The sequence below is a fragment of the Uloborus diversus genome, chromosome 8, assembly GCF_026930045.1.
Source record: "Uloborus diversus isolate 005 chromosome 8, Udiv.v.3.1, whole genome shotgun sequence".
Classification (NCBI taxonomy): Eukaryota; Metazoa; Arthropoda; class Arachnida; order Araneae; family Uloboridae; genus Uloborus; species Uloborus diversus.
Window position 1 is genome coordinate 92,798,947 of NC_072738.1, and position 24,874 is coordinate 92,823,820.

General features: G+C 34.7%; 1 protein-coding gene across 1 annotated transcript in view; it reads right to left on the reverse strand.

The window, feature by feature from the left end:
- Nucleotides 1-24,874, reverse strand: part of LOC129228490 (probable 3',5'-cyclic phosphodiesterase pde-5) — a 97,242-nt gene that overhangs the window by 53,565 nt on the left and 18,803 nt on the right. Inside the window, exons 2-4 of the mRNA XM_054863170.1 lie at nucleotides 6,161-6,325; nucleotides 3,688-3,731; nucleotides 1,912-2,073 (exon numbers count right to left, since the gene is read on the reverse strand). Of these exons, the coding sequence (XP_054719145.1) occupies nucleotides 1,912-2,073; nucleotides 3,688-3,731; nucleotides 6,161-6,325 (371 nt within the window). The remainder of the gene's footprint in view (nucleotides 1-1,911; nucleotides 2,074-3,687; nucleotides 3,732-6,160; nucleotides 6,326-24,874) is intronic.

Sequence of the window (24,874 nt, forward strand, 5' to 3'; positions counted from 1 at the left end):
CGTGTTTATTAAGTGTATCGGCATTAGTTCAGTTACGGACCTGTCAGATTGACTATGCTCCCAATGAAAGCGAATGAGTCACTGGATAGCTGCAGCATAGCAAGGAAGGGATTGCAGGCATGGGAGATGCTTGATTCTTACTTGCAATTCTGTCTTAGCTTTGCGTTTGGTTGCATTAATGCTTATGGAGCTTTCTTGGAAAATCAGGAAAGTTCAAATCAATTACATTAAACACACCTAGGTTTTCTGCAAGGTTCCCATGACCGGTTTTAACCGGGGAGATTTCCAAATTCTTTAGAAGTTTCCAGGATAATTTTAGAAGGGTTACTAACTTTTAGTTTGGCTGAAAATGTTCCTGTTTTTTGTAAGCTATACTTCTGGCCGAAATTAGGCACATCAGCTGCCCATTTTTCTCCAGGAACGTTTTTAAATTCTTTTTACAGTGTACCTTTCATTACCAGAGCTTAATATGTGCACCGAATGTTGCTCAAATCACAGCTTAATGGTACTCAAGTTCATCTATGGTCCCCAAGCAGTACATATATTGAACTCTGCTAATGAAAAGTATTTTTTTCTGTTTAATAAAATGATTAAACACCTCACGTGACGTTTGTTATTCTTTCTATAACGATACAGTGATTACCTCGTATAATTACACTGCTTTCTTATTTGTTTTTTACGATGTCGTAGAAAATTCTTGAGCCTGTGAAGTATTGTGGCGCAAACCGCATATTCACATCACAGTTGGTTGCTTTTCTGAGAATTTTTAAAATGTGTCGGGCATTCTGTATTTATTCAGTTCACTTCAAAACACAAGTGGGTCATTTTCTTATTTAAACTTTCTTCTAACCTCTGTTATTTTTACAGAATCTGAAACTTTTCCTGTTTATAGTTCACCTCATTCACGTGAATCAACGTTTATTTATTTGTTATAACCTAGACAGAACGTTGTTACTATAACTATATGGCTGCGATTTTACCGAACGTTGTTCTTTAAAAAAAAAAAAAGAAAATATTCCGGATTAAATTACTATGGGGCTCACTGGATTTCCTTTCTCAACGATAAATCGTTCATGAATAAAACAAACAATACATATCCAATGGTTCGTACACAAAAGTACTAATTAGGTCTACTTGACTATTTGGAAGGGTTAACTTTTTCCAACAGTGAAGTAATAAGGGGCTATTCACAAATCATATCACGCTTTGAGCGGGGGAGGGGGTTCATGAACTTGTGACAGTTTGCGACATGTGGGAGAGAGGGGCCTAGAAGAATTGGGAACTACTCATTTCTTATTAGAATATTTTATGAAAAAATATCGTGAAACGTGACAAAGGTGAAGCGTGAAACTTTGTGACAAAGAGAGAGGGATCAAAAAGATGAAAAAAAAAAGTGTGACATCATTTCTAGCTGAAACCATACAAGCAAGCTTACACAATAAATCTAAAGCTTGACCACGGAGAGAGGGCAGATTATTTTGAAGCAGAAACATCATTTGTATCATTTATAATAAGTAAGAATCAACCAGAAAGCGCCGAGTAGTAATAAGAAGGGCGTTCTCGTTGATCTTATCTATTACGAAATAACAAGAAACAACCTATTACAAAGGATACAAATGATGTATCTGCTTTAAGATCATCTGCCATCTCTCCGGGGTCAAGCTTTAAAGTACAATAGATGGCAAAAATGCCAAAAAATGAAAATTAAAAATTTTCGCTTTACCCCCCCACTCCTACCTCTCCCCCTCCCGTCCTCCTACCCCCTTCCTCCATCCACACACATCCCTTCCCCCACGGCAGTATAAAACTTTTGTTGACAATTTTGTGAATTGAAAAGAGGCTCATCGTTCTTCAATCAGCATAAAAATAAACTTTATTATTCTATGCATTTCATTCAAACTTCCTAATTACCTCCGTTTCTGGGTGATAGATGTACAAACTCCATCCTGTAGCGCTCACTGCAGTTGCAACTGTGCGTGCCAACTCAGACAACACGTGTCCTTTGCTCGGATATGAGAAAACTGTTGAAGTTAACTCTTGAAGCATTTCACGCTTGTCTGTGTGAACACTAAACTAGAAAAAAAAAAGTTAAGAAATATTTAAAGCCGCACATAATACATACAGTCAAGTGCCCACACTTGGGACAGTACTCTAACTTGGGACATTTTGCCGGATTTAGTTTTGAGGGCTGGTACACCTGTTGGTATCTCATCAGTAAGAAATAAACGGTGTTGCAGAACAAATGAATAGTTATCTTATGAGGTTATGTGAGTTGAAGTTTGATGTATCAGCTTTATGGTTATTTTTATGATTTTGAAAATTTCAAAAAAATATGCGATTTTTAAGTATAGAAATAATTTTGGTTACCTACGCTGACTGAGCAGCATTAGTTTGAATTTGCTTCAAAACTCGTCTCGGCTATGTACCTGTGCCTTATTTAGACGAATTCATTTTCACCCAACTAATTCAGTTGAACTTAATTATTCATAATTTTGAGAAATTGCAAATACTCTCCAAACTTAGGACACTGTTCTAAGTTAAGATAATAAGTCATAAAAAGTGTCTATAAAGAATATTGAGGAAATAAAGAGTAGAATTGTAATAACAAAAAAACGTATTGGTATAAACTTTCATACACTGCGAGCAATATCTGATGACAATAAATGTGTCATACCATAAGAGGACAGAACAGTTGTCATTGTTAAAAAAAATTGAATCTATTGATGAGCAAAAGACTCTGTGCCAAAATATTACATGTATTAGTTCTACTAATGAAAATGAATCTCAAAGTATAGATGAGTCTAATTTATTTGTAATGAATTTCACGTATTATGAAGGAATGTGAAAAGATGTGAAAATAAGGAACATGGAGAGCTAAAAATAAGCTGCGTTAGTAATTTTTGGGTTCACCAATCGCTTTTATGCTTCCAAATATAGAGGGGAGAACAGAAATATTACATTCAAAAGAATTAAGAAGGCGGGGAGATATTCAATGTTTTCAGGGGCAAGTGTACATTTCTGAAATCATTGAAAGTTTACAAGATTATATTATTTCTATCTAATGACATTTTTTTCTTTATTAGGTTGTAAAATAAACTTCTTTAAAATGGTAGTTGGTGTCCCAAACTATTATCTATTGCTGAATACATGAAAGAAAGATCAAAATAATAAATGTCCCAAGTTAGGAAAGGGGGTCCGTAACTTGGGACAATGAAAATTTTCTTGTTTCATTTTTGAAGGGACATATCTACACATCTGTACCTTGTCTTGAAGTGAAGTACTAAGGCACATCCTATAAATAGAATACTTCGTTCGACTGGAAAACATATGATTAATATGCTACTAAAGGTAAAAGTTCAAAACTGTTCCAAGTATGGGCACTTGACTGTGTAACGAAAAATTGAATTGTAGTTTGCAACCATTATAAAGATCAATCATTTAATTTAAAAAAATGCTGATAGGGTTTTTAATTAAGTTTTATTCAAGTCATTCATCGGGAACAATGAAGCTAAGGTCAATAGTTAATTCTTTGGTGATAAACCGTATTCAAAAATATCTAATACAAATGTGTATTAAGAGGTCATAAAGGTCGGATTAGTAAGTCATCTCAAGTAAATGTTTTTCTGATTTGCAAAGTTAAGAGTAAAAATGATATAAAAATTGCTATTAAATGGTTTTCCAACTTACCTTCAACTTTGAAAGACTTGGAGTTGGAGCTGGATCTGGACTTTCTATTAAAACAATTTTGTTTGATTAACATGGATTACTTGTGTAGTTAAATTTTAAAAACTTATTTTTCTTACAAGTATAGCAGTTAAAAATCTAAAAGAATATTCTTTATTTTTTTCTAAAATATCTTTACTAAAATCTTACGTTATGAATCAGAGATCCCTTTGTTTAATATTTATTGCTAAAATTGACACCAATTCGTCTTTAAGCAAAGTCCACCTCATGGTTGTTGGCATTTTTCTTCGGACGAGTCGACTTTAAAACAGATTGAAAACATAAGAAACCAGGTTTCCTTCAGTCAAGCATTGCCGAAGTGAGTTTTCTTCGTGTAGCACCGTTGTTTGCTTGCAATTTCATAAGCATCGTGTATATAAAATAAGGTAAGTGCGCCAAATAAGACCGACCTAAGGTTCAGGGCCTAATATCATGCTTGGCAAACCCTGGACTTTTCGTACTTTCATGTCAGCCGAAGAGTTCGTACACTCTTATGCCAAACCCAATTTTACAAGCATGCTACCACCAGTATACCAGAGATATCAGATTGCCTTCTAACGAAGTCCCGATTCAATAGCTAGAAGATACAGTCGAACTCGTTAATAGCGAGTTCTGTTTTAACGAGAACTTGGATTTATCCAGGAAATCAAAAATATTTGGTTGGTACAATGTTAAGTCTATGGGAACAAAACTCGCTTTTGACGAGCAAGCTCCGCTTAAAGCGAGTAATATTTTCGTAATTCATAAAATGTTTGTTAATTTCCTCCTCAGAAAAGATTTTTCCATATTTGGAAAAATTCCATTAACATTTTGAATTTAACCGAAAATTAAAGATAAAACATAAATCATGAGCACAAGTGATGACATTGCGAATTTTTTTCGAAATTCTTGGGGTAGAGGAGCATTTAAAATTAATATCTTTGTTGAAGAGAGTATTATCATTTCCGAGAAATGCTTCTGAGGATATTGTAGCTGAAGTTCAAGAGAGAGAGAAAAAAATGAAAGAGAGCGACCACTATATCAACAAATGTGAAGAATTTGAAGTAAAATAGCCCTCGACATACTTGGCTTCTAAAGTGCAGAAAAACTTCAAACTAATTTGAAGCCACGGATGCAAATGATTACGTTTTTCGAACCCCACGTTCCTCGAAAACAATAACAAGAAAGAGACAATAAGACAGCTCAAATCGAGTATCCCACTTCTTTAGTACGGAACAGAAATATAAAAATAAAAAGCAAGCATGTATACATTTTTATTGTTTCTTTCACAAACCCGTTTTTTACGAGCACTCAGTTATAACGGACTAATACCGCGATCCCTCCGCGTTCGTTATAAGCGAGTTTGGCTGTAGTCTTATACGATTCCTGGTGGGCCAGTCCTTAGAAAATGAGGCGGGGCTTAAAAGTGAGCAAACCCTGGACTTATATGTTTGTGCTTTTATGATATTCACGGAAGAGTTTTTGTTCGCACTCTTAAGCCATGCCGCATTTTGTAAGCACGCTACCACCAGTATACCAGAAATATCTGGCTGCTTTCTAAAGAAATCCCGAATAATTAGCTAGGAGATAGTTTTATGTGATTACTGGTGGAAGAGTCCTTACAAAATGGGGCGTGGCTTAAGATTGCAAACCCTGGACTTTTGAAACTGATTTGGTATTGATTGGAAGAAATAAGGAAATGCAGTAGAGTCTCGAAAACTCGACACTCGATAACCCCCACTTTTTGGTCCACATTAGCCTGGGTTTTTGGGGCTCTACTGTACTTGGTTAGTCTGCTGTTTACTGACAACATAACACCCTGAAATTTCTCAAAAATGTGTCAACAAAATCATAAAATTTTAAGTTTTAATATTTAGTACAAAAATATTCAAATGTCGGTGCTATTTGGGACAAAATTTTTGACATATAACTGTAGCGACTAATTTTGGACGGAGGGAGTCGTATTGTTATATAACTTTCACCATTGCTGATCACATTAAAAAAATTAATTAATCATTTAATGTAAGTTAAAATACACAAGTTTTGCCAAATTACACTTCTTTTCACTTTTCACTCTAGGGTCCCCCGTACCTTTCACTATTTGTGGTTCAACCAGTTGGATGGGACAATGAAAACAGCTCTGATTTTTTGTTACAGACCAGAAGCCGAGTAGTCCCTGGTCCAGCACCAGCATAGGTATCGTTTCGCTTAGAGGACTTTGTGACCAAGAACATATTTAACGGTCCTCAGTCACCATTAATGAGGACGGTGGATCTTCAACCGTCTAGGATTGAAACCCCGGGAGTCCGATGCCTTACCGATCAGGTCACCACGCGGCCCCAAATTATATTACTGTCAGTTTAGAATCTAGATAATACTCATTTACTACAAAGTTGCAGTAAATCCACTATTTTATTCTTTCAATTGAAGTAGGGTAAACGAAAACTCAAAAACTCACCATTTGTCTCCTCTTCATACTTTTCATGCTGCTGATTTTTTCTGTTCATCCATTTCTCCAGCAACTCCATACTAACGTTGCGGTCAACATAGCATTCCAAGAAATCTGGATGCTTTCTTAGGTAGTCGGACACTCTTTGAGACCAACCTTGAGATTGAGGCCTTGCTGCAATAAAATGTGTAAAAATGTTTGATAATGATTTTTGTTTTATCAATAATAAAAAACGAGCTGATGTGTGCATCACATGACTTCCTTTTACTCCAATTCAATGTCATTTCCCATTACTGGCAATTTTAATATGATTCAATAGTTTACTCTCCAAACATCACCAACAGTGGCCAAATTGAAACAGATTTTTAAAAAAAATTTAAAAAATCGCCAAATTCGCTAAGTTGGCGACCAAAAGATTGGCGATATATCGCCAAGTGTCCGCCAAATTATAACACCACTTGAGTTTACATCGAAATTAACAATGGTTCCCCCCCCCCCAAAAAAAAGGAACAAATGACCTCTTTAGAAACACACGAATGCAACCAAAAGGGAAGGTGCAAAACTAGACCCCACTAGGAGTCTACGTACCAAATTTCAACTTTCTAGGACATACCGTTCTTGAGTTATGCGACATACATAGGCACATACACATATACAGTGGTGAAAAAAATTATAGACTCAATTTTTTTTTCTTTTGTTTCAATTATAGCATGACTCAGTTTAAATTATTTTCATTGAAGTTAAGATGAATAGTTGAAGAAATAGTTCTAAAATTAGAACATCTTATCAATTAAATTAAAAAGTTCGTGAAATTAGAAAATTTGCTAATTTAATATTTTATCATTAAGTGAAACCTGGACAAAAGTATAAACTCAAAGGTAAAAAATCCAGGATTACGAGAAAGTTTCATTCGAAAATGTTAATTTAACGCCATAGAATAAATAAATGTTGCCATCAGTGATTGCTAAAAGTTTTGTTTTTTGGAAATTAATGAGAAACATATAAATCCACCGCTGGACAAAATTATAAACTCTTTTTTTTTTCATTTTTTCAATCAAAATTTAAGTCAGTTAAAAAAATTTTCGTTCCAGTAAAGATAAATAACTGACTAAATATTCCTAACTTCAGTATAACTCATAAAAAATATAAATTAAATAATTTAATTAAAGAAATTCTCAACTTTAATGCATTAATAACACATAAAACCTGGACAAAAGTATCAACTCAAAAGTAAGAAATTCTGAAGTTTGGTAGAATTTTATTCAAATACTTAATCATTTAATATCCGAAAATGAACCAATGCTGAATTACAAAATGACAAACTCACGATACTGCATAAACACAATTATAAGCTGACAAAATTTAAATTTTTTAAGTTTAATTAAGTTACAATTACTTTAGTAAAGCAAAAGCATAGATTTATGAAAATGTAATTTTGCTATTAACATGGATAAATTGAAAAAAAGAATACTTGAAATGTTTTAAAAATTAACAATATTTGAAATGTTTTAAAAATTAACACTGCATTAAATCTAGCCATTAGTGTAAAATACTAACTTTTAAAAAAGAGTTGGGTCACCATTTTTCTGAATAACTTCAAATATGCGGCTGGACATAGATTTCACAAGAGTTTCTAACAGCTGCAGTGGCATATGGTTCCATGCTGAAAGTATTGCCCTTTTTAATTCCTCTGTGGTTTGGTACTGGTGCCCATCATGATAAACTTTGCGAACCATGGTCCCCCAAAGATTTTCAATCGGATTAAGATCCGGACTACGAGCTGGACATTTGATAACTTTGATACCCCAGCGCTTGAACCATTCTTTTGTGCTTTTCGCTGTGTGTACACTCGCGTTATCTTGCTAAAATAACCAGTTAGATCCAGGAATCAGATGAGCAAAAAGTAAGAGATGATCTTCCAGGATTAATTGGTAATCTTCAGCGTTCTGTCTTCCATTAAGAAAGGTCAATCCTGCTTTACCATGTTGAGAGAAACCAGCCCAAACCATTACCGAACCTCCACCAAAGTTTCGGCTAAATATATGTTGTTCTTTTTTTCTAATGTCATACCAATAGTATCTTAAGCCGTCTGGACCATCCAAGTTGATTTTTTTTTCATCAGACCAAACAACTGTATTACATATTTTTTTCCAAGACATATGTCTCTGTGCAAACTGAAGTCTTTCAGCAATATGCTGAACCTCCAGTTTTGGCTGTGTTTTCATTTTCCTCCACTTCATATTCTGAGCTTGTTGTAGAACTCTTCTAACTGTTCTAGAGCTTACCTTGAGTTTTAAAGTCTTCAGAATTTTGTTGGAAGAAGCTCCAGTGTTTGATGCTGTGCGTAAAATAGATCTTCGATCTCTCTCAGTTAGTTTCGAATGCCTCCCCGTCCTTTTTCCTCTTCCATAACTTGAGGGATCTTTCAGTACGTTTTTACTGCCCCTTGGGAGCATTTAAATAAATAGGCAATTTGGTGCTGGGTTTTACCAGCATCTCTGTAGGCCACAATTTTTCCTACTTGTTGCTCTGTAAGTTTTAAACTTTGAGGCATTTCAAAACTCAATAAATACCAAAGCACGAAGAACTTAACAACTCCACAGAATGAAAACTTGCACTAAAAAAAGCTCAAATCATTCTGAACATGAAAACCAAACGATAAAAAGTTTTACTTCTTTACTAATAATAAAGCTGAAAGTCTCTCTGTCCGGAGGATGTCTAGATGTCTGGATGTCTGGATGTCTGTGACGCGCATAGCGCCTAGACCGTTCGGCCGATTTTCATGAAATTTGGCACGAAGTTAGTTTGTAGCATGAAGGTGTGCACCTCGAAGCGATTTTTCGAAAATTCGATTTTGTTCTTTTTCTATTCCAATTTTAAGCCCATTTTTCACAGAAATTTAATAAAATAGGAAAGAATCTTTGTCTTTATCTTCTTTACTAATAATAAAGCTGAAAGTCTCTCTGTCCGAAGGATGTCTGGATGTCTGTAGGATGTCTGTGACGCGCATAGCGCCTAAACCGTTCGGCAGATTTTCATGAAATTTGGCACAAAGTTAGTATGCAGCATGGGGGTGTGCACCTCGAAGCGATTTTTCGAAAATTCGATGTGTTTCTTTTTCTATTTCAAATTTAAGAACAAAACTATCATAAGATGGTCGGGTAAATTACGAAATTATCATAACGTGTAACCGTAACATGGGCACAAGCCAATTGGCGAGATACGAAATTATCATAACGTGTAACCGTAAAATGAGTACAAGCCAATTGACGAGAAAATTCACAATACATTATTTGTAAATACAGGCGAACCAAAAGACCTTTTAATTTTTCTGTTACGGGCGAAGCCGTGCGGGTACCACTAGTGAATAATAAAGAAATATTAAACTGAGGAGAAAATATCGTCTGAAATGAAAATAATTGTTTTTTATTATTTTTTTTCAGTGGCATTTTTTTCGTTTGACATAATGATAAAGAAAATAAGCAGTAGCTAATGACAAGAATGTTTTTATTTTATTCTTCAGAAAAGAAGTTAATGATGAGAAAATCCGAAACTTAGAATGTAATACACAAGAGCCCTTAAAGTTTATTTATATATTAAAGTTGAGCATTTAAATTGTGTTATTTGTTTTATTAAATAAAAAATAAAATTAAACTGGGTTAAATTATGATTGAAAAAATGAAAAAGGTCTTGAGTTTATAATTTTGTCCAGCAGTGCATTTAAATGTTTCTCATTAATTTTCAAAAACAAAATATTTAGCAATTACTGATAGCAACATTTATTCATTCGATAGCTTTAAATCAACGTTTTCGAAGAAAATTGTATTGTAATCCTGGATTTTTTGCATTTGAGTTTATACTTTTGTCCAGGTTTCACGTAATGATAAAATTGCGTAATGATGTTAAATTTTCAAATTCACTAACTTCGTTAACTTTTTAATTTAACTGATAAGTTGTACTAGTTTTAGAACTATTCTTTTAACCATTCATCTTTACTTTAGTGAAAAAAAAGTTAAATTGAGTTAAGCTATAATTAAAACAAAAAAAATTTTTTTTTTTTTTTTTTTGAGTTTATAATTATGTCCACCACTGTACATATACACCACCACATACATATGTACATACATACGTCACGAAAAAACTCGTTGTAATTAACTCGGGAATTGTCATTACGGATATTTCGCGTGTCTAAACGTTCTTATGCACTTATCCACGTGTTTTCGAGTAGAAAAAAAAAACCTCAATATTCATTCGGGGGTGAGTAAAATGGAAATTAAGGTCGATTTTTAAGTGAAAATTTTTTCGCGAATACAATACTTCCTTTTTTGTAAAAGGAAGTAAAAAACATTGTGGAGGAAAGTTGTCAAAACGGGGACGTCGGCTCAGATTGAGATGCCCATTTTCTCATTAGTTAGTGCCTTTAAAAAGTAAAATTAAATTAATTAAATCAAGAAACAGGTAGTAGAATTGTTTTCAGTTGTCTGCGACGGAGATCAAAAAGCACAAATATAGTCTGTAGACCATTATTAGATTAATCGCAACAATTACTATGAATCAGCAAAAATGAATGAATGCTTGAAAATAAAATGCTAGTTTAAAAAATTACGAGCTACGCGAAGGCTAAAAAGCTCCAAGATGGAAAAAGAAAACTGAGGCACAAATACAGTTTAACTAAATCTATCTAAAAATATCTATGCACAGGGCCGCCGCGATGTGAGGTCACGGGAGGCCACTGTGACCTCCCTCAAAAATCCTTATTCTGCAAATTCGGAGGCACAATTGTAACATTTATGAAAAAAAAATTTAAAAAATGAAACAAAATGAAGAAATTTTATAACTAACATGCATTTTTAATCATGGATTCACAGACTTCAAAAATAATCAATTAATAAAGTTAAGTAAAATTAAACAAATCATATTTTCATACCATTACAAAAATAGATTCATTTCTGGTGAAACTTTTGGAAGCATGTAACACTTTTTTCAAAATACCGAAGAACCTCACCTTTGACCCCATTAAACACATGAAGAGGCTAGACTATTTACACTACAAATCTTCAAACATTTCCCCAATCCCCCTTTGCGAAAGCTACTCCTACACATCAGACAGAAAACAGCTGTGAGAGAGAATCAGCTGGAAGGCTGTACATCAATTGACACTACTTGCTTAGCGGGGCGCCGGTTGCACTGAGGAGCCGAAACATAAACATTGAAAATTACGTAGATTAGAATGTTCTTTTTTGGAAACTAGGTATGCTTTAACGATCCTTGACCAGTATTTATGAGTTTCATTGCCTTGGATCTGAATATTTTTTTCTTTTTTATTTTTAAAATAATTTAAACAAAATAGTGCCAAAAACAGCTTTTGGTATATACCCTGGCTTCAACAGATTAAGAATATAGGAGCTATGGTGCTGCCATCTATTATTAGTTATTGAAAGTAACTGTGGTTTAAAACTTGAATTAAGAAAATTAAACAGTTTTTTGTGGGTAAAATTTTTAATTGAGAATTGCGGTTGCACAGTGCAACCGGCGGCCCTGAAAGGGTTAAGACGAGTCTACCTGAATGAAAGGGAAAAGAAAAAATTTGATGCTCGTGTTCCGTTCATTTCAATGTGACTCTGCTTAATTTAGAGGCTAACATACATCTGCAAATGCTGACATCTTTGAAAACTAATAGATGCGTCCACTTCCGCCTGTAAACCGGATGTTTGTCTTTCCATACAGTGTGTGGTCAGACAGTAGCTGCGGGAGCAAATGCTTTTGATCTTTTAGCCACTGAGTGGTCCTGCATAGATTTAGGTTCCATTTTATGTTTTTACTTTTGTTCTATTTCACATTTAACTATATTTTTCTACTTTAAGCTTGAGAAATTCGTGCAGAAAGCAAAAAAAAAAATCTTTCCAATTCAAGAAGTCTGCAGACCTCCTCAAAAATCTGCGACAGGTGTCGGTAGCGTCGCACCGTTTCTGCTCCCAGGAACAAGAGCAAACTACAAAATACTTTTAAAAAACTACAAAAAACATCACGAAATATATTAATTTCATGTTTATGTCCTTGAGCGCCGACAGGAGGCTGAGAGGGAGGAGTGCCCTTTCACTCCCTGGCTCTTAAAAATAAGGTTAAGGTTAAATTACTTTTTAAAAGTTAACGTTTTATCTTAATCTAAAAAAAATCATTATTTTTAATGAATATTAATTTTAAACAATTAAAATTAAATTCATTTTATGCGAAGGGAAGGAGTGCACTTTCACTCCCTGGCTTTTAAAAATAAGGTTAAATTAATTTTTAAAAGTTAACGTTTAATCTTAATCTAAAAAAAATCATTATTTTTAATGAATATTAATTTTAAACAATTAAATTTAAATTCATTTTATGCGAAGGAAAAATTTCAAAAATGTTGTGAGCGGATAAATAAAACTTAGAAATGAAAACATTTTAACAAAGATGAAAATACAACTCAGAATTCGTTTTAAAATAAATTTAAAAAAAAGGAATTTTTAGAATTTTTTCTAAAAAATAAATAAATAAAAGTCCAAAAAATCGGTAAAAAAAATTGCAATAAACTATTTTTTAGTGATTTGCATGCGGCATGCGGGTGCAGCCCCTTGTATATGATTCTGCCGGCACCCAAGACTCAACGATACGTTGTCCAAGTCCTGTCAAAAAGGGGAACATATTTTTTTAAATATGCCTCTCGTGGATCAAATGTGTACAGATGGTAGCCTAAAGCGGGGTCGTCCCTGTTTTGAACATCATGGAATATCGCTGAAATATAGTATTGCATTTTTCCTCAATGGGGTCGTTTCCAAAATTTTAAAAGTATTTTATTCTGAAAGAGCATGCTTAAAAACATAGGATGTGACCATTTTTTGATAAATTTGTTTTCGTTTAATATTTTAAAAATTTACTTAAAGCGGAGCTCTTTCACTGTTTACGGCTTCTGCCGATGACATCACAAATGATGAAGTGCCATTCACAGTGCAAAATATTTAATTCGTATCTTTACTCACGTGTATTGGCAACGATATGGTTTTTAGCAAGCGTAGAGCGCAATATTTAATTCGCTGCTTTATTATCATAACGTGGAAACGTAGTAGAAAGATGCGGCAAAATGCATCATTTGTGACGTTATCAAGGTCGCGCCTTGTTTGAAAAATCGGACATTTAAAAAAAATAATTTTAAAAAAAACTGTTGGGAAAATGAAAGTATTTTCTAGGTCAATGTTATTTTTTTATTTTTATTTATTTATTTATTTATTTATTTATTATTTGCTCATTCTATCTATTTCAATGACTAAAAGTGGTACTTTTGATTGAAGGAAACCACCCCATTCTATGACAAATATGTTGTATAAATTTTTTTAAGAAATATTTTCCATCAGTACAAATGATTATTTACGTAGCATGCACATTTTCTTCGGAAGTTTTTTTTAACAAAATGTTAATTTACGGTTATGAAAACATTTTTGATATTGATTAATAATAAATTCCTAAATGAATCCCAATCCTAAATGAAGATTTCAAAAATAAAAATCTTGAACAAGTTAAAAGTTTTGAATAAAAATAGAAATTATCACAAATAAAATTTTTCAGATTCCCTTTTTAAAAACTATTATATATTCTGCTACAAACCATAGGGACAAACATAAGCTAATTTACATACTTGACAGCTAAAATAATTTTTTATGATATTAAATATGATTTTTTTAACTTAATAAGAGTTAGTGCGCAGTACAAATATCTATTTGCAGCTGAGAAATTACAATAAATATTTTACTTATCTATTTATTCAGTCATCAGATTCCGTTGGCCATTTTGATGTTTAAACAAGAAGTTCCGTCTAGAACTATACAAGCCTACTTTCCCGTACTACTTTCTAGTGCCTGATCACTATTCTCAGAAATAGCTAAAATCGCAAATTGTTTCAAACATATTTTTTAAATATTTTAAGCTAATTTCTAGGAATAAAATATTGCTCACTCATCTAAAAAAAATTAGATGCGTAGAAAAAAAACGAACAAAAAAATTGCCGCACCTTTTAAAAAAAGCAGCTAATACAATTTTTTTCATTAAAAAAAAATTCTTTAACAGCTCTCAAAACGAAAAAATAATAATTAAAATTGATAAAATCATTAAAATAAAGACATCATATCGAAAAAAATCGTTTCTTTTTCCTCTGTTGCCAAAAATAAATTTTTAAATGAATTAATGCACTTACCAAGATAAATAAAAAAAAAAATTAATTTGAATTTTGACATCTTGAATTCAAATTATGTTTTTCGCAATCACGAGTGTGTGTATGTAGGCGTGTGTGTTTGTGTGTACGGGTTTATGTGTATGTGTGTGTATGAATGTGTGGGGGGGGGGTATGTGTATGTGTGTGTAGGCATATGTGTTTGTGTCTGTGTGCATACATGAATGTGTGGGTAGTTGTGTATGTGTGGGTGTCTGTATGTATGCGTGTGTGTAAGTGTTTGTATGTGTGTATGTGTTTTGTGTGTGTGTATGTGCGCGTGTGTGTGTGTAGTTGTGTATGTATGCGCGTGTGTGTAGGACATGGATGCAACCTGGAGACGGTTTTCGCTATAGGAGCAGCACCGTGAGGAGCCAGCCGGTCCACGGTGATGGTGCGGAGGGTGGCGGTGGGAAAAATCAGCGTAACGCCAAAAACAGTCAAATGAGAACAATAAGCAATCGTGATTGCTCAACAATAAAATGTCAACTGAAAGAAATACTTTTCATTGTCAAAAAAAAAAAAGAAAATCGTCTGCGCATATCTTTATGTAGAAACATAAATGACTTCGAGTTTATTCGCCGAAAACTGAATGCCTAAATTAAAACTTTAGCGTGAAAATAAAAACAAGTCATATCAACAATAATTATTTCGCAGTTAAAACCATAGCTGCGAAGTCGGGGTCGGAGTCAACCTCATTTTGGGATAAAGGAGTTGGAGACGAATATCCAAGAATCGAAGTCAGTCATTTGTCCTCCGTGTATAAATTTTTGCCAAATCTACGAAGTCAGAGTCGAAGTCGAAGAGTCGGAGTCCGAATTATGGTCGGGCACAGGAGTCAGATATGGAGTCAGGTGCCCCTAAATTCTCGGAGTCGGAGTCTGGAGTTTGGCGTCAAGAGCTATTTCCAACAAAATTTGTTTAAAAAAATTCGCCTTCAAGTACGGAATTTACATTGACTTTCAGTTACCTCGTAGGCGCTAATGTTAAGGGATTTGAACTGTTCAAAATTGAACGGAAAATTGCTCAAATCAAAAAGATATTTTGTATACAAGTTTTTCATCAAAAGCTTTTTCCTACAAAGTTTGGTTGAAGCAAATTCGCCTCACAGTTCGGAATTGTCATGAATTTCCCCGTAGGCGCTAATGTTAGGGTTTTTTTTTTAACTGTTCAAGATTGAACAAATAAAATAATAGTTTAAAAAACTAAAAAAAACACGCTTTCGTAGCAAAATGAACTAAAAAGTGAAAAATAATCTTTGGATGATAGTAGTTGACCAATCACTTAATTTTAATGTAATACAAAAAAGCGTGGGGTGCTATCTATTTACATTTTTGCTTGGACAACAAATGGAAGAAATTCAAGACAACTGATAAGAAGCCCCCCACGCTTTTTTGTATTACATTAAAATTAAGTGATTGATCAAATACTATCATCCAAAGATTATTTTTCACTTTTTAGTTCATTTTGCTACGAAAGCGTGTTTTTTTAGTTTTTTAAACTATTATTTTATTTTTCTGTTTTTTAGTCATGTTGGAAAATTATCAGGCAAAGTTTCTTTGTTTTTTGTGCGGTATATGAAAATTTGAATCAGATTGGGACTTAATTGACGAAATTATTTATAAAACGAGTGCGAGGTAAAATCTTAAAGTTAAGACAAGGGCACCCCGATGGGAAGCTACTGTGAGTCATCGATGTATGTTTGCGGAAATCATATTTATATTACTTTGAAAATTTGAGATGCATTTGAATAAAAGTTTTGTTCAACAATGGTCTGATCAGCAATGACGATTCAAATTGAAGGCTCACCTAAATTTTGGCATGAAATTAGTTAAAAACAATTATATTTCATGTTCTAATTACCTTGGAACATTGGAACAAATTTTGTCTGATGCAGAAAAATTTACGGTTTTTGTAGATATTTTCAAATAATTTTTGCGAGCATTTTTTATTGTATTTTTTTTAAATTTTCCTTTTTCACATTGTTGGATTTATGCCAAAATATTGATTAAAATTGGAGGAAACTAACAATTAAAAGAGTTAATTAATTAATTTGATTATAGAATATTGCATTGACATCGGATCTGAGGTCGCGTGCCAAATTTCAAAAGAATCTGATACCAGGAAGTGGACGAAATTTGAGCTGCAAGATTCCGTTACAAGATACATGCATACAGGTGAAGCTAATAAAAGCGTGTTAATAAAAATAGTTCAAATCAAAAAGTGAAATATGGGAATGAGATGTCCTCACCGAGACCTTTCGAACAAAAAAATGTTTATTCAATAAGTTACCGCCCTATAACCAGGGCTAAGGCACATGAAATACACCACCAGCTCAGTCAATTCCAGCCGAGGACTGCAGTTTCGTGCTTATTAGCACTCATCAGCCCGGCATAGGATTAACTGAGCTGGAGTCTGGTCAGTGCTAATTCTATATTAGCTACCAGTTTGTTTAGCACTCTTGGTTTCCTTAATAGGTTTTCCACCTCCAACTCAGTTAATCCTATGCCGGGCTGATGAGTGCTAATAAGCACAAAACTGCAGTCCTCGGCTGGAATTGACTGAGCTGGCGGTGTATTTCATGTATTTCTGCCTTAGCCCTGGTTATAGGGCGGTAACTTACTGAATATACCTGCCTTGTCTGCAATATTCGAGTTGAACCGAACCATTGTTTCGGTCACTCGTCTGGTCAGTGCTAATTTTATATTAGCTACCAGTTTGTTTGGCACTCTTGACTTCCTTAAGTGGTTTTCCACCTCCAGCTCAGTTAATCCTATGCGGGCTGATGAGTGCTAATAAGCACGAAACTGCAGTCCTCGGCTGGAATTAACTGAGCTGGCGGTGTATTTCATGTAAAAAAAAGTTTGTTCGAATCGGACAATTCATTCAAAAGTTATTGGGGGGGGGGGGGGGACAGACAGACAGACATTTTTTCCCATCTCAATACCCTACTTTCCAATTTTTAATTTTTAGATATTTATTTAATTAATTTATTTATTTTTGACTTTTTCTTGTTTTTCGCGATATTTTAAAGATGCATTAAGCCTTCTTTCATGCTTTTTTCTTCTTTTTCTGACTTTTACTGGGAAAGTAGGCCAAAAAAGGACATTGTTTTGGACAAAATATTTTTTATTTGTTTTATTTATTTATTTATTTTTGATTATTTATTTATTTATTTATTTAGTTATTTATTTATTTATTGAGATTCTGATGTTTCAATATCATGAAAAAAATCTATTGTAAATAAAATGATTCTTGAAGATATGGGACACATGCTTCATGGTTCTTAAAGGGTTGAAAGCGACCTCTACGTCAAACGCAATATTTTGAAAAGAACAACATAGTCCTTGTCAGCTAAGTACATCTACAATGAGAATTGATTGTTTCTGTGATCATGTTCTTTTCGGGAAGTCAATCATCAAAAAATTACCTTGCTTAAACCCTTTTTATGCATTAAGTGAAACAAAAACAAAAAAAAAATCCGCTTAAGAAACATGTTATGTAACTGCATGGATATAAAATATCGTATTTAAATATATAATGTTTACATAACGATAACTTAGGGCTATTAACCACGGGAATTATCGATTTCTATTACGTCAGAATGCTGAAAAATCGTTCGGAAAGAATGACAGCCTCCTTCAAAATATAACCATCAATCACGTGAAATGGTCTGAAAGTTTCTGATGTTCGGCAGTCACGAAATAAGTTGGAATGGATAGCTCCGATAAAACTGTGTCATCAAAAGTGTTGAAATAAAAATTGTAACAAAAACTAAAATTAAATTTAAAATTTAAAAAATAAAGCTGAATTTGGCAGCCGCACCTCAAACTATAATAAACCCCAGAACCATTGAGAAGAGATAAAATGGAAGAAGTGAAAACTTTCATTCTGAAACCAAGACCCCAAGTCACGTGATAGATTTTAAACCAAAGCATTGGACGAAATCAGGTTTCTTTCGCTTGTTTCAAGCAAAGCGTGCCAACCATTCGTCATTGTTGAGTCACGTGACTTGGGAACTTTGGGTCAATTTCGCTAAGCCAATGATTGGACTTGCTTCTTCCATTTCAATTCCTGCTTTAAGGTCAGAACGCATATAGAAGTTTAATAAAACTAAAGAAAATTCCAGAAAATACGGTCAGGAGATAATCACTATTGCTAAATTTTGCTAGCCTCAAAAGCAGAATCTAGAGAAAAATTTTGAATTATTTCAAAAGCCTTAATTACTAAAGACACTTATAATTATTTTTTTGTTTACAAATAGAAATTGTAAACGGATAAAAAATTTAAAACATTGAGCTTTCTATACGATTATGTACTAACAACGAAACCGTTACCAATCACTTTTATATATAAGTTTAGAATTGTATGTAAAATTTACTTTGAAAGGTTTTAATTGGAGTCTTAAAAGCCTAGAAGTTTGAAATTAAGCGAAATCGCTAAAACGCAGAAAAATGTGTTCTTTCGATTGGTATCAAAATATTTATTTTTTTGAGTAAGTTTTCGTTACAAAATTGCAGAAGAATTCGAATTCGATTTTTAATTAATTTCTCCGGGAATTAAAATCCTACAAAAATGAGACCTAGCAAAGAACTATTTCAATTAAGTTACTTTTCGAATGAAAACAAAATCACCAAAATCGGTTCATCCGTTTAGGAGCTAAGATGCTACAGACATAGAGATACGTCAAACTTATAACCCCTTTCCTTTTTGCGTCGGGCGTTAAAAAGGCTATTTGGATTAGATTTAAAATAAGTATGTAATGGTGAAAATTAAATATTTGATCAAGGTTAAAGAATACCTAAAAATACATGAAAATATTGCTACAAATTTGCAGGAAACTCCACAAAAGGCAGTTATCTGCAAATCTATGAAACTTAACCGTCGTTATATTCTCTTTGACTTTTCTCTAAACGTTCTGGAATGGGAGGGGAGTTGAAAAATCTAAGAGGAGCCCCGCTTCCCTTCATTTAATACTAGTGGTACCCGCACGGCTTTGCCCGTGGTAGAAAATTAAAAGGTCATTTGGTTCGCCTGTATATTTACAAATAATGGATGATGAATTTCTCGCTCATGTTATGGTAATTTGCTAGTCCACGTTATGGCAGTTTGCTCATCCATGTTATGATAATTTGCTCGTCCACGCTAAGATGATTTGCTGTGTAAAATGTTCTTAAAATTAGAGTAGAAAAAGAACAAAATCGAACTTTTGAAAAATGGCTTCGAGGTGCACATTCTAATTTTGCGCCAAATTTCATGAAAATCGGCCGAACGGTCTAGGCGCTATGCGCAGGGCCAGACTAACCCTAGGCCCACAATAGTTTGGAGGCAACCTAAAGACTCTATAGCGGTATACAGTGGTTAATGTACAGGTTTGGGCCCCGTCGGAATGCATATTTGGGGAATCTTTGTCTATCCCAGAATTATGTAAATCATTAACTATGTGCATTTCTGAATTCCTTCAGGGCCCCTCATAGTTGTGACATAGTAAATTCGCTAATAGCAGAATGAATACAAAATTATCCCTCAAGGACGTTTTTTGCGATTAATAAGTCATTATTTTTTTGAGCAATCACGATTGCTTATTGTTCTCATTTGACTGCTTTTGGCGTTCCTATCTTTTTATTTTCTCACCGCCACCCTCTGCAGCATCACCGTCGACCGGCTCCTCACGATGCTGCTCCTCTAGCGAAAGCCGTCTCCAGGTTGCATCCATGTCTTACACACACGCGCATACATACACAACTACACACACACACACATACACACAACTACCCACACATTCATGCCTGCACACAGACACAAACACATATGCCTACACAAACATACACATACCCCCCCCCCCACACACACATTCATACACACCACTACCCACACACTTATGCCAGCACACAGACACAAACACACATGCCTACACACATACACATACCCCCTACACACATACACATACCCCCTACACACAAACATACATACTCCCCACACACTAACACACACGCCTACATACACACACTCGTGATTGCGAAAAACATAATTTGAATTCAAGATGTCAAAATTCGAATTAATTTGTTTTTAATTTTTTCATTATTATGCATATTTCTTTAAGAAAGTTGAGGCCCCTTAGATAAATGGGGCCCTAGGCCCAGGCCTAGTCGGGCTGTTCTATAATCATGTCCCGGCTATGCGCGTCGCAGAGATCCAGAGACTTTCAGCTTTATTATTAGTAAAAAAAACTCACTATTTTTATGGTGGGGTGACCTGGAGCTTTTCGTCTTCCTGCATGGAGATCTGCGAAGTACTGTGTCCAAGTACGCACCGGGACCAGGTGATGAATATCTCTGTGGTAAATGGCAATTCTTGTGGTACCTGCTGGCTGTAGGATTCGGACTCGTTGCTGTAAGACTGAAAGAGAATGGGATGAAGACAGAATTTAATTGCACGCAAAAAATTTCGAAACCGATTGTTGTGCAGATAATGTGTTGCTTGTAAAATTTGAGAATAGGTGACGCCGGGATTTTAGTAAATTAATTCACGGCACACTACGAAAGTTCATCTGATTTTGTGAAATATAACATGTATCTTCTGGTTCTGGTAAGAAGAAACACACTTTGAAACGCATGTTCAATTCTTACGAAATTATTTCTTGAAAAATGCTCCGAGTAAAATTTTCAGGAAATTGACGAAACTGTCGTGGTATTTGCCATGAGCTTACCCCAACGAGGAAACAATCGTCGTAAGTGATGAAATTAGCAAGGGCGGATGCAAGGGGAAATGATCACGCCCCCCCCCCCCCCCCCCTCACCCATCCTTGAAGCTAAGTAAAGTAGTTTTCCCCTGGCAAATTTTTGCCATTCAATAATCGAAAACGCAATTTTACGTGTTTATCGGAAAGGTTGAAATGGAAGTTTGATGTTCTCCCTTGAAAAAGTTTCGGAATTGAAGTCGTAAAAATAGCAGGAGATCTCGTTTTACGTTGTTTTAGTACTGGAATTAAGGACACTTTGTAAAGGGTTATAAGTGCTAAAATTAATTGACCTTTGAAGAATTTCTGGATTCGACCTTGGACATTTGTCTGCATTGAAAGCGAGCTTTCTATTTCCGAGAGCGCAAAGAGAACTTCTATTGCAAAGATTTTGAATTGAGAAACTTGTTACAGTTCAGATGTTAGACATAGAGTATTTTCTGCTTATTTTTGATATGATGCAGTATTACCGGTAAAACGATCGGTAATTGCATCGAATTGTGTCATTGGTCCGGATAACCAAAACGCACTCCGAATTTCTTCTACGTATAAACTAGCTAAATCCACTATCACTTTACAAAGTGTTCGCCCTAGTCGTGCCCATCACATTAAAGAACGACAAACATCTTTCCTCAAAATGGTTATCATACAGTGGTAGTCAAAATTATAAGTACAAAAGAAAAATCCCCAGATCTTGGCTGCATTTGGTCGAAAAGTTATGCAAATATTATGATTAGAAACTAATGGTGAAAGACACTTTTACTTCCTTTTACAAGAAAGGAAGTATTGTATTCGCGAAAAAAATTTTCACTCAAAAATCGGCCTTAATTTCCATTTTGCTCACCCCCGAATGAATGTTGAGATTTTTTTTCGACCCCACCACACGTGGATATATACCTAGGAACGTACAGACATCAGAAATATCCATTTTGACGATCCCCGAGTTAATTACAACGAGTTTTCTCGTGACGTATGTATGTGCGTATGTGTGTATGTATTTCGTATAACTTAAGAACGGTATGTCCTAGAATATTCTATTCAAGAGTCACAACTGACTACAACTGTATTTATGTCGAGGACTGCATACTAAGTGCCTTGCCTCCATTATTTTATATACCGATAGATGGCAGCACCATCACCGGATCGAACAGTTAATGAGAATTTAGAACTAGTCCAAGAGCTAATAGCTACCTGGTACTAGCACCCCCAGAGGTATCGTTTCACTTGGAGGACATTGAGACCACGAGCATATTTAACGTCGCCCAGTCCCCTTTAATGACGACGGTGGGTCTTCGACCAGCGGGGATCGAACCCGAGCCCCTCCGGCCCCGAGTCCAATGCCCTACCGATCAGGCTACCACGGCCCCCATGTCCTAGAAAGGTGAAATTTGGTGCGTAGACTCCTAGTGGTGTTTAGTTGTGCCCCTTCCCTTTTGGTTGCATTTGGATGTTCCAAAGGGGGTCTTTTACTACTTTTTGGGGGACTCTAGGCCGCGAAATTTTGTCGCCAACTTGGCGAAAAATTTGGCGATTTAATTTTTTTTTTAAATTTTTATGTCCGGTTTTAATGGGGTGGTTTCCTTCAGTCAAAAGTACCACTTTTAGTCATTGAAATGGATAGAATGAGCAAAAAAAAACTACATGGGCTCAGAAAATACTTTCATTTTCACAACAGTTTTTTTTTTAATTAATTTTTTAAAATGTCCGATTTTTCAAACAAGGCGTGGTCTTCATGACGTCACAAATGATGCAATTTGGCTCATCTTTCTACTACGTTTCCATGTTATGATAATCAAGCAGCGAATTGAAATTGCGTTCTACGCTTGCTATCAACCCTATCGTTGCCAATACACGTGAGTAAAGATGTGAATGAAAAATTTTGTTCTGTGAATGGCAACATTGAATGGCATTTCATCATTTGTGACGTCACACAACAGAGGTACAAACAATAAAAACGCGCCGATTTAAGTATTTTTTTAAAAATATTAAACTTAAATAAATTATTTAAAAAATGGTCAGATCCTATGTTTTTAAGCATGCTCTTTCAGAAAAAAACACTTTTAAAATTTTGGAAACAACCCCATTCGGCCAATGTTGGTGATATTTAAAGAGTAAACCACTGAATCACATTAAAATTGCCAGTAATGGGGAAATAAATGTGTGTAAAACTTTTTTTGCTTCGGTTCGCAAGAAACTAGGGGTGAAAATATTTAGTGTTTCCTTGCTTACTCCAAGGCGCTATTATCATTAAATTGGCGTAAAAAGGAAGTTATGTGATGCACACACCAGCTCGTTTAGTACTTTTATTGGAAATACATAGAAATTTCGTATTCATTGAATGAAGTTTGAATTGATACATCCCTGCTATTTGGAAAAAATTATAAGGACAATTAAATTTGTGTGTTCTAAAAAGCAAAATTTACTTGTTTTTTGCTCTGCACACTACGCTACATAACAATATAAATTCTCTGGGGGCCGTGGTAGCCTGATCGGTAAGGCATTGGACTCGGGACCGGAGGGCCTCGGGTTCGATCCTCGCTGGTCGAAGACCCACCGTCGTCATTAATGGGGACTGGGCGACGTTAAATATGCTCGTGGTCTCAATGTCCTCCAAGTGAAACGATACCTCTGGGGGTGCTAGTACTAGGTAGCTATTAGCTCCTGGACTAGTTCAAAATTCTCACTAACTGTTCGATCCGGTGATGGTGCTGCCATCTATCGGTATATAAAATAATGGAGGCAAGGCACTTAGTATGCAGTCCTCGACATAAATACAGTTGAAGTCAGTTGTGACTCTTGAATAGAATAGAATATAAATTCTCAGTAAAATGATTGGGGACGTCACATTCTATTTTTGCAGCCATGCCGTTAGGTACTAAACTTAAAGAATTTGAGAAAATGAAAGTGGTTACTTGAAAAACTTCACGACTTACTTTACGTCAAATAGCAACGACCGACTCCAAAAAAATTCATAAGAGATCAAAGGTTGAGCGTTGCCAAAAATGCGTTGTTATGGGTAAAAAGTGGGACAATGAAATCTTTTATGATGCAAAAAAATTTTATTAGGATGGACTAGATGTTTTTTTTACTTCTGGTATGATCTCTGTGAAGGGAAAAATAATCTCAACAGGTACATTTGGAGGTGGTTCAGTAATAGTCTGTGGAAGTTTCGCTACGGACGGAAACTATACCAATGTTTTTCGTGCATGGCAGAATGAATTCTGAGAGTGTTGTTGAGATACTGAGTAGTATTTCTTTCACCAAAAACATCCTTAATTACTATTTTTAACATTTTTTCCAGCAGAATAATGCCTAATTTCATGTTTCTTAAACCTCAAAATCATTGTTTAATGCTTATTCCGTGAAATTGCTTCAGTGGTTCGACAAAAGGCTCGATCTAAGTTTAATGGCAACTTGGTAAGGCATTCTGGCACCCGAAGTATGAAAAAATGGCATTCAATGTCGAAACAATCGAGAACTTATTTTCTACATCGAAAAAGCCAGGATATTTTTTTTTTCAAGAACGTTCTTCAACTTCCATGACATCAAGACTGATACAAGTGATTGAAAAAAGGGGGGAATTATAGATTTCTAGGGTTTTTTCAGGACAAAATGCTCGTTGTCCTTATAATTTTGTCCAGTTTTAACGGTGACATTTTTTACTAATCACGGCAATACATTTATATTTTATATTTTCAAATATTCTTCTTTCCATAACGATTTTTAGCATAAAAAGGCACTTGGTGTA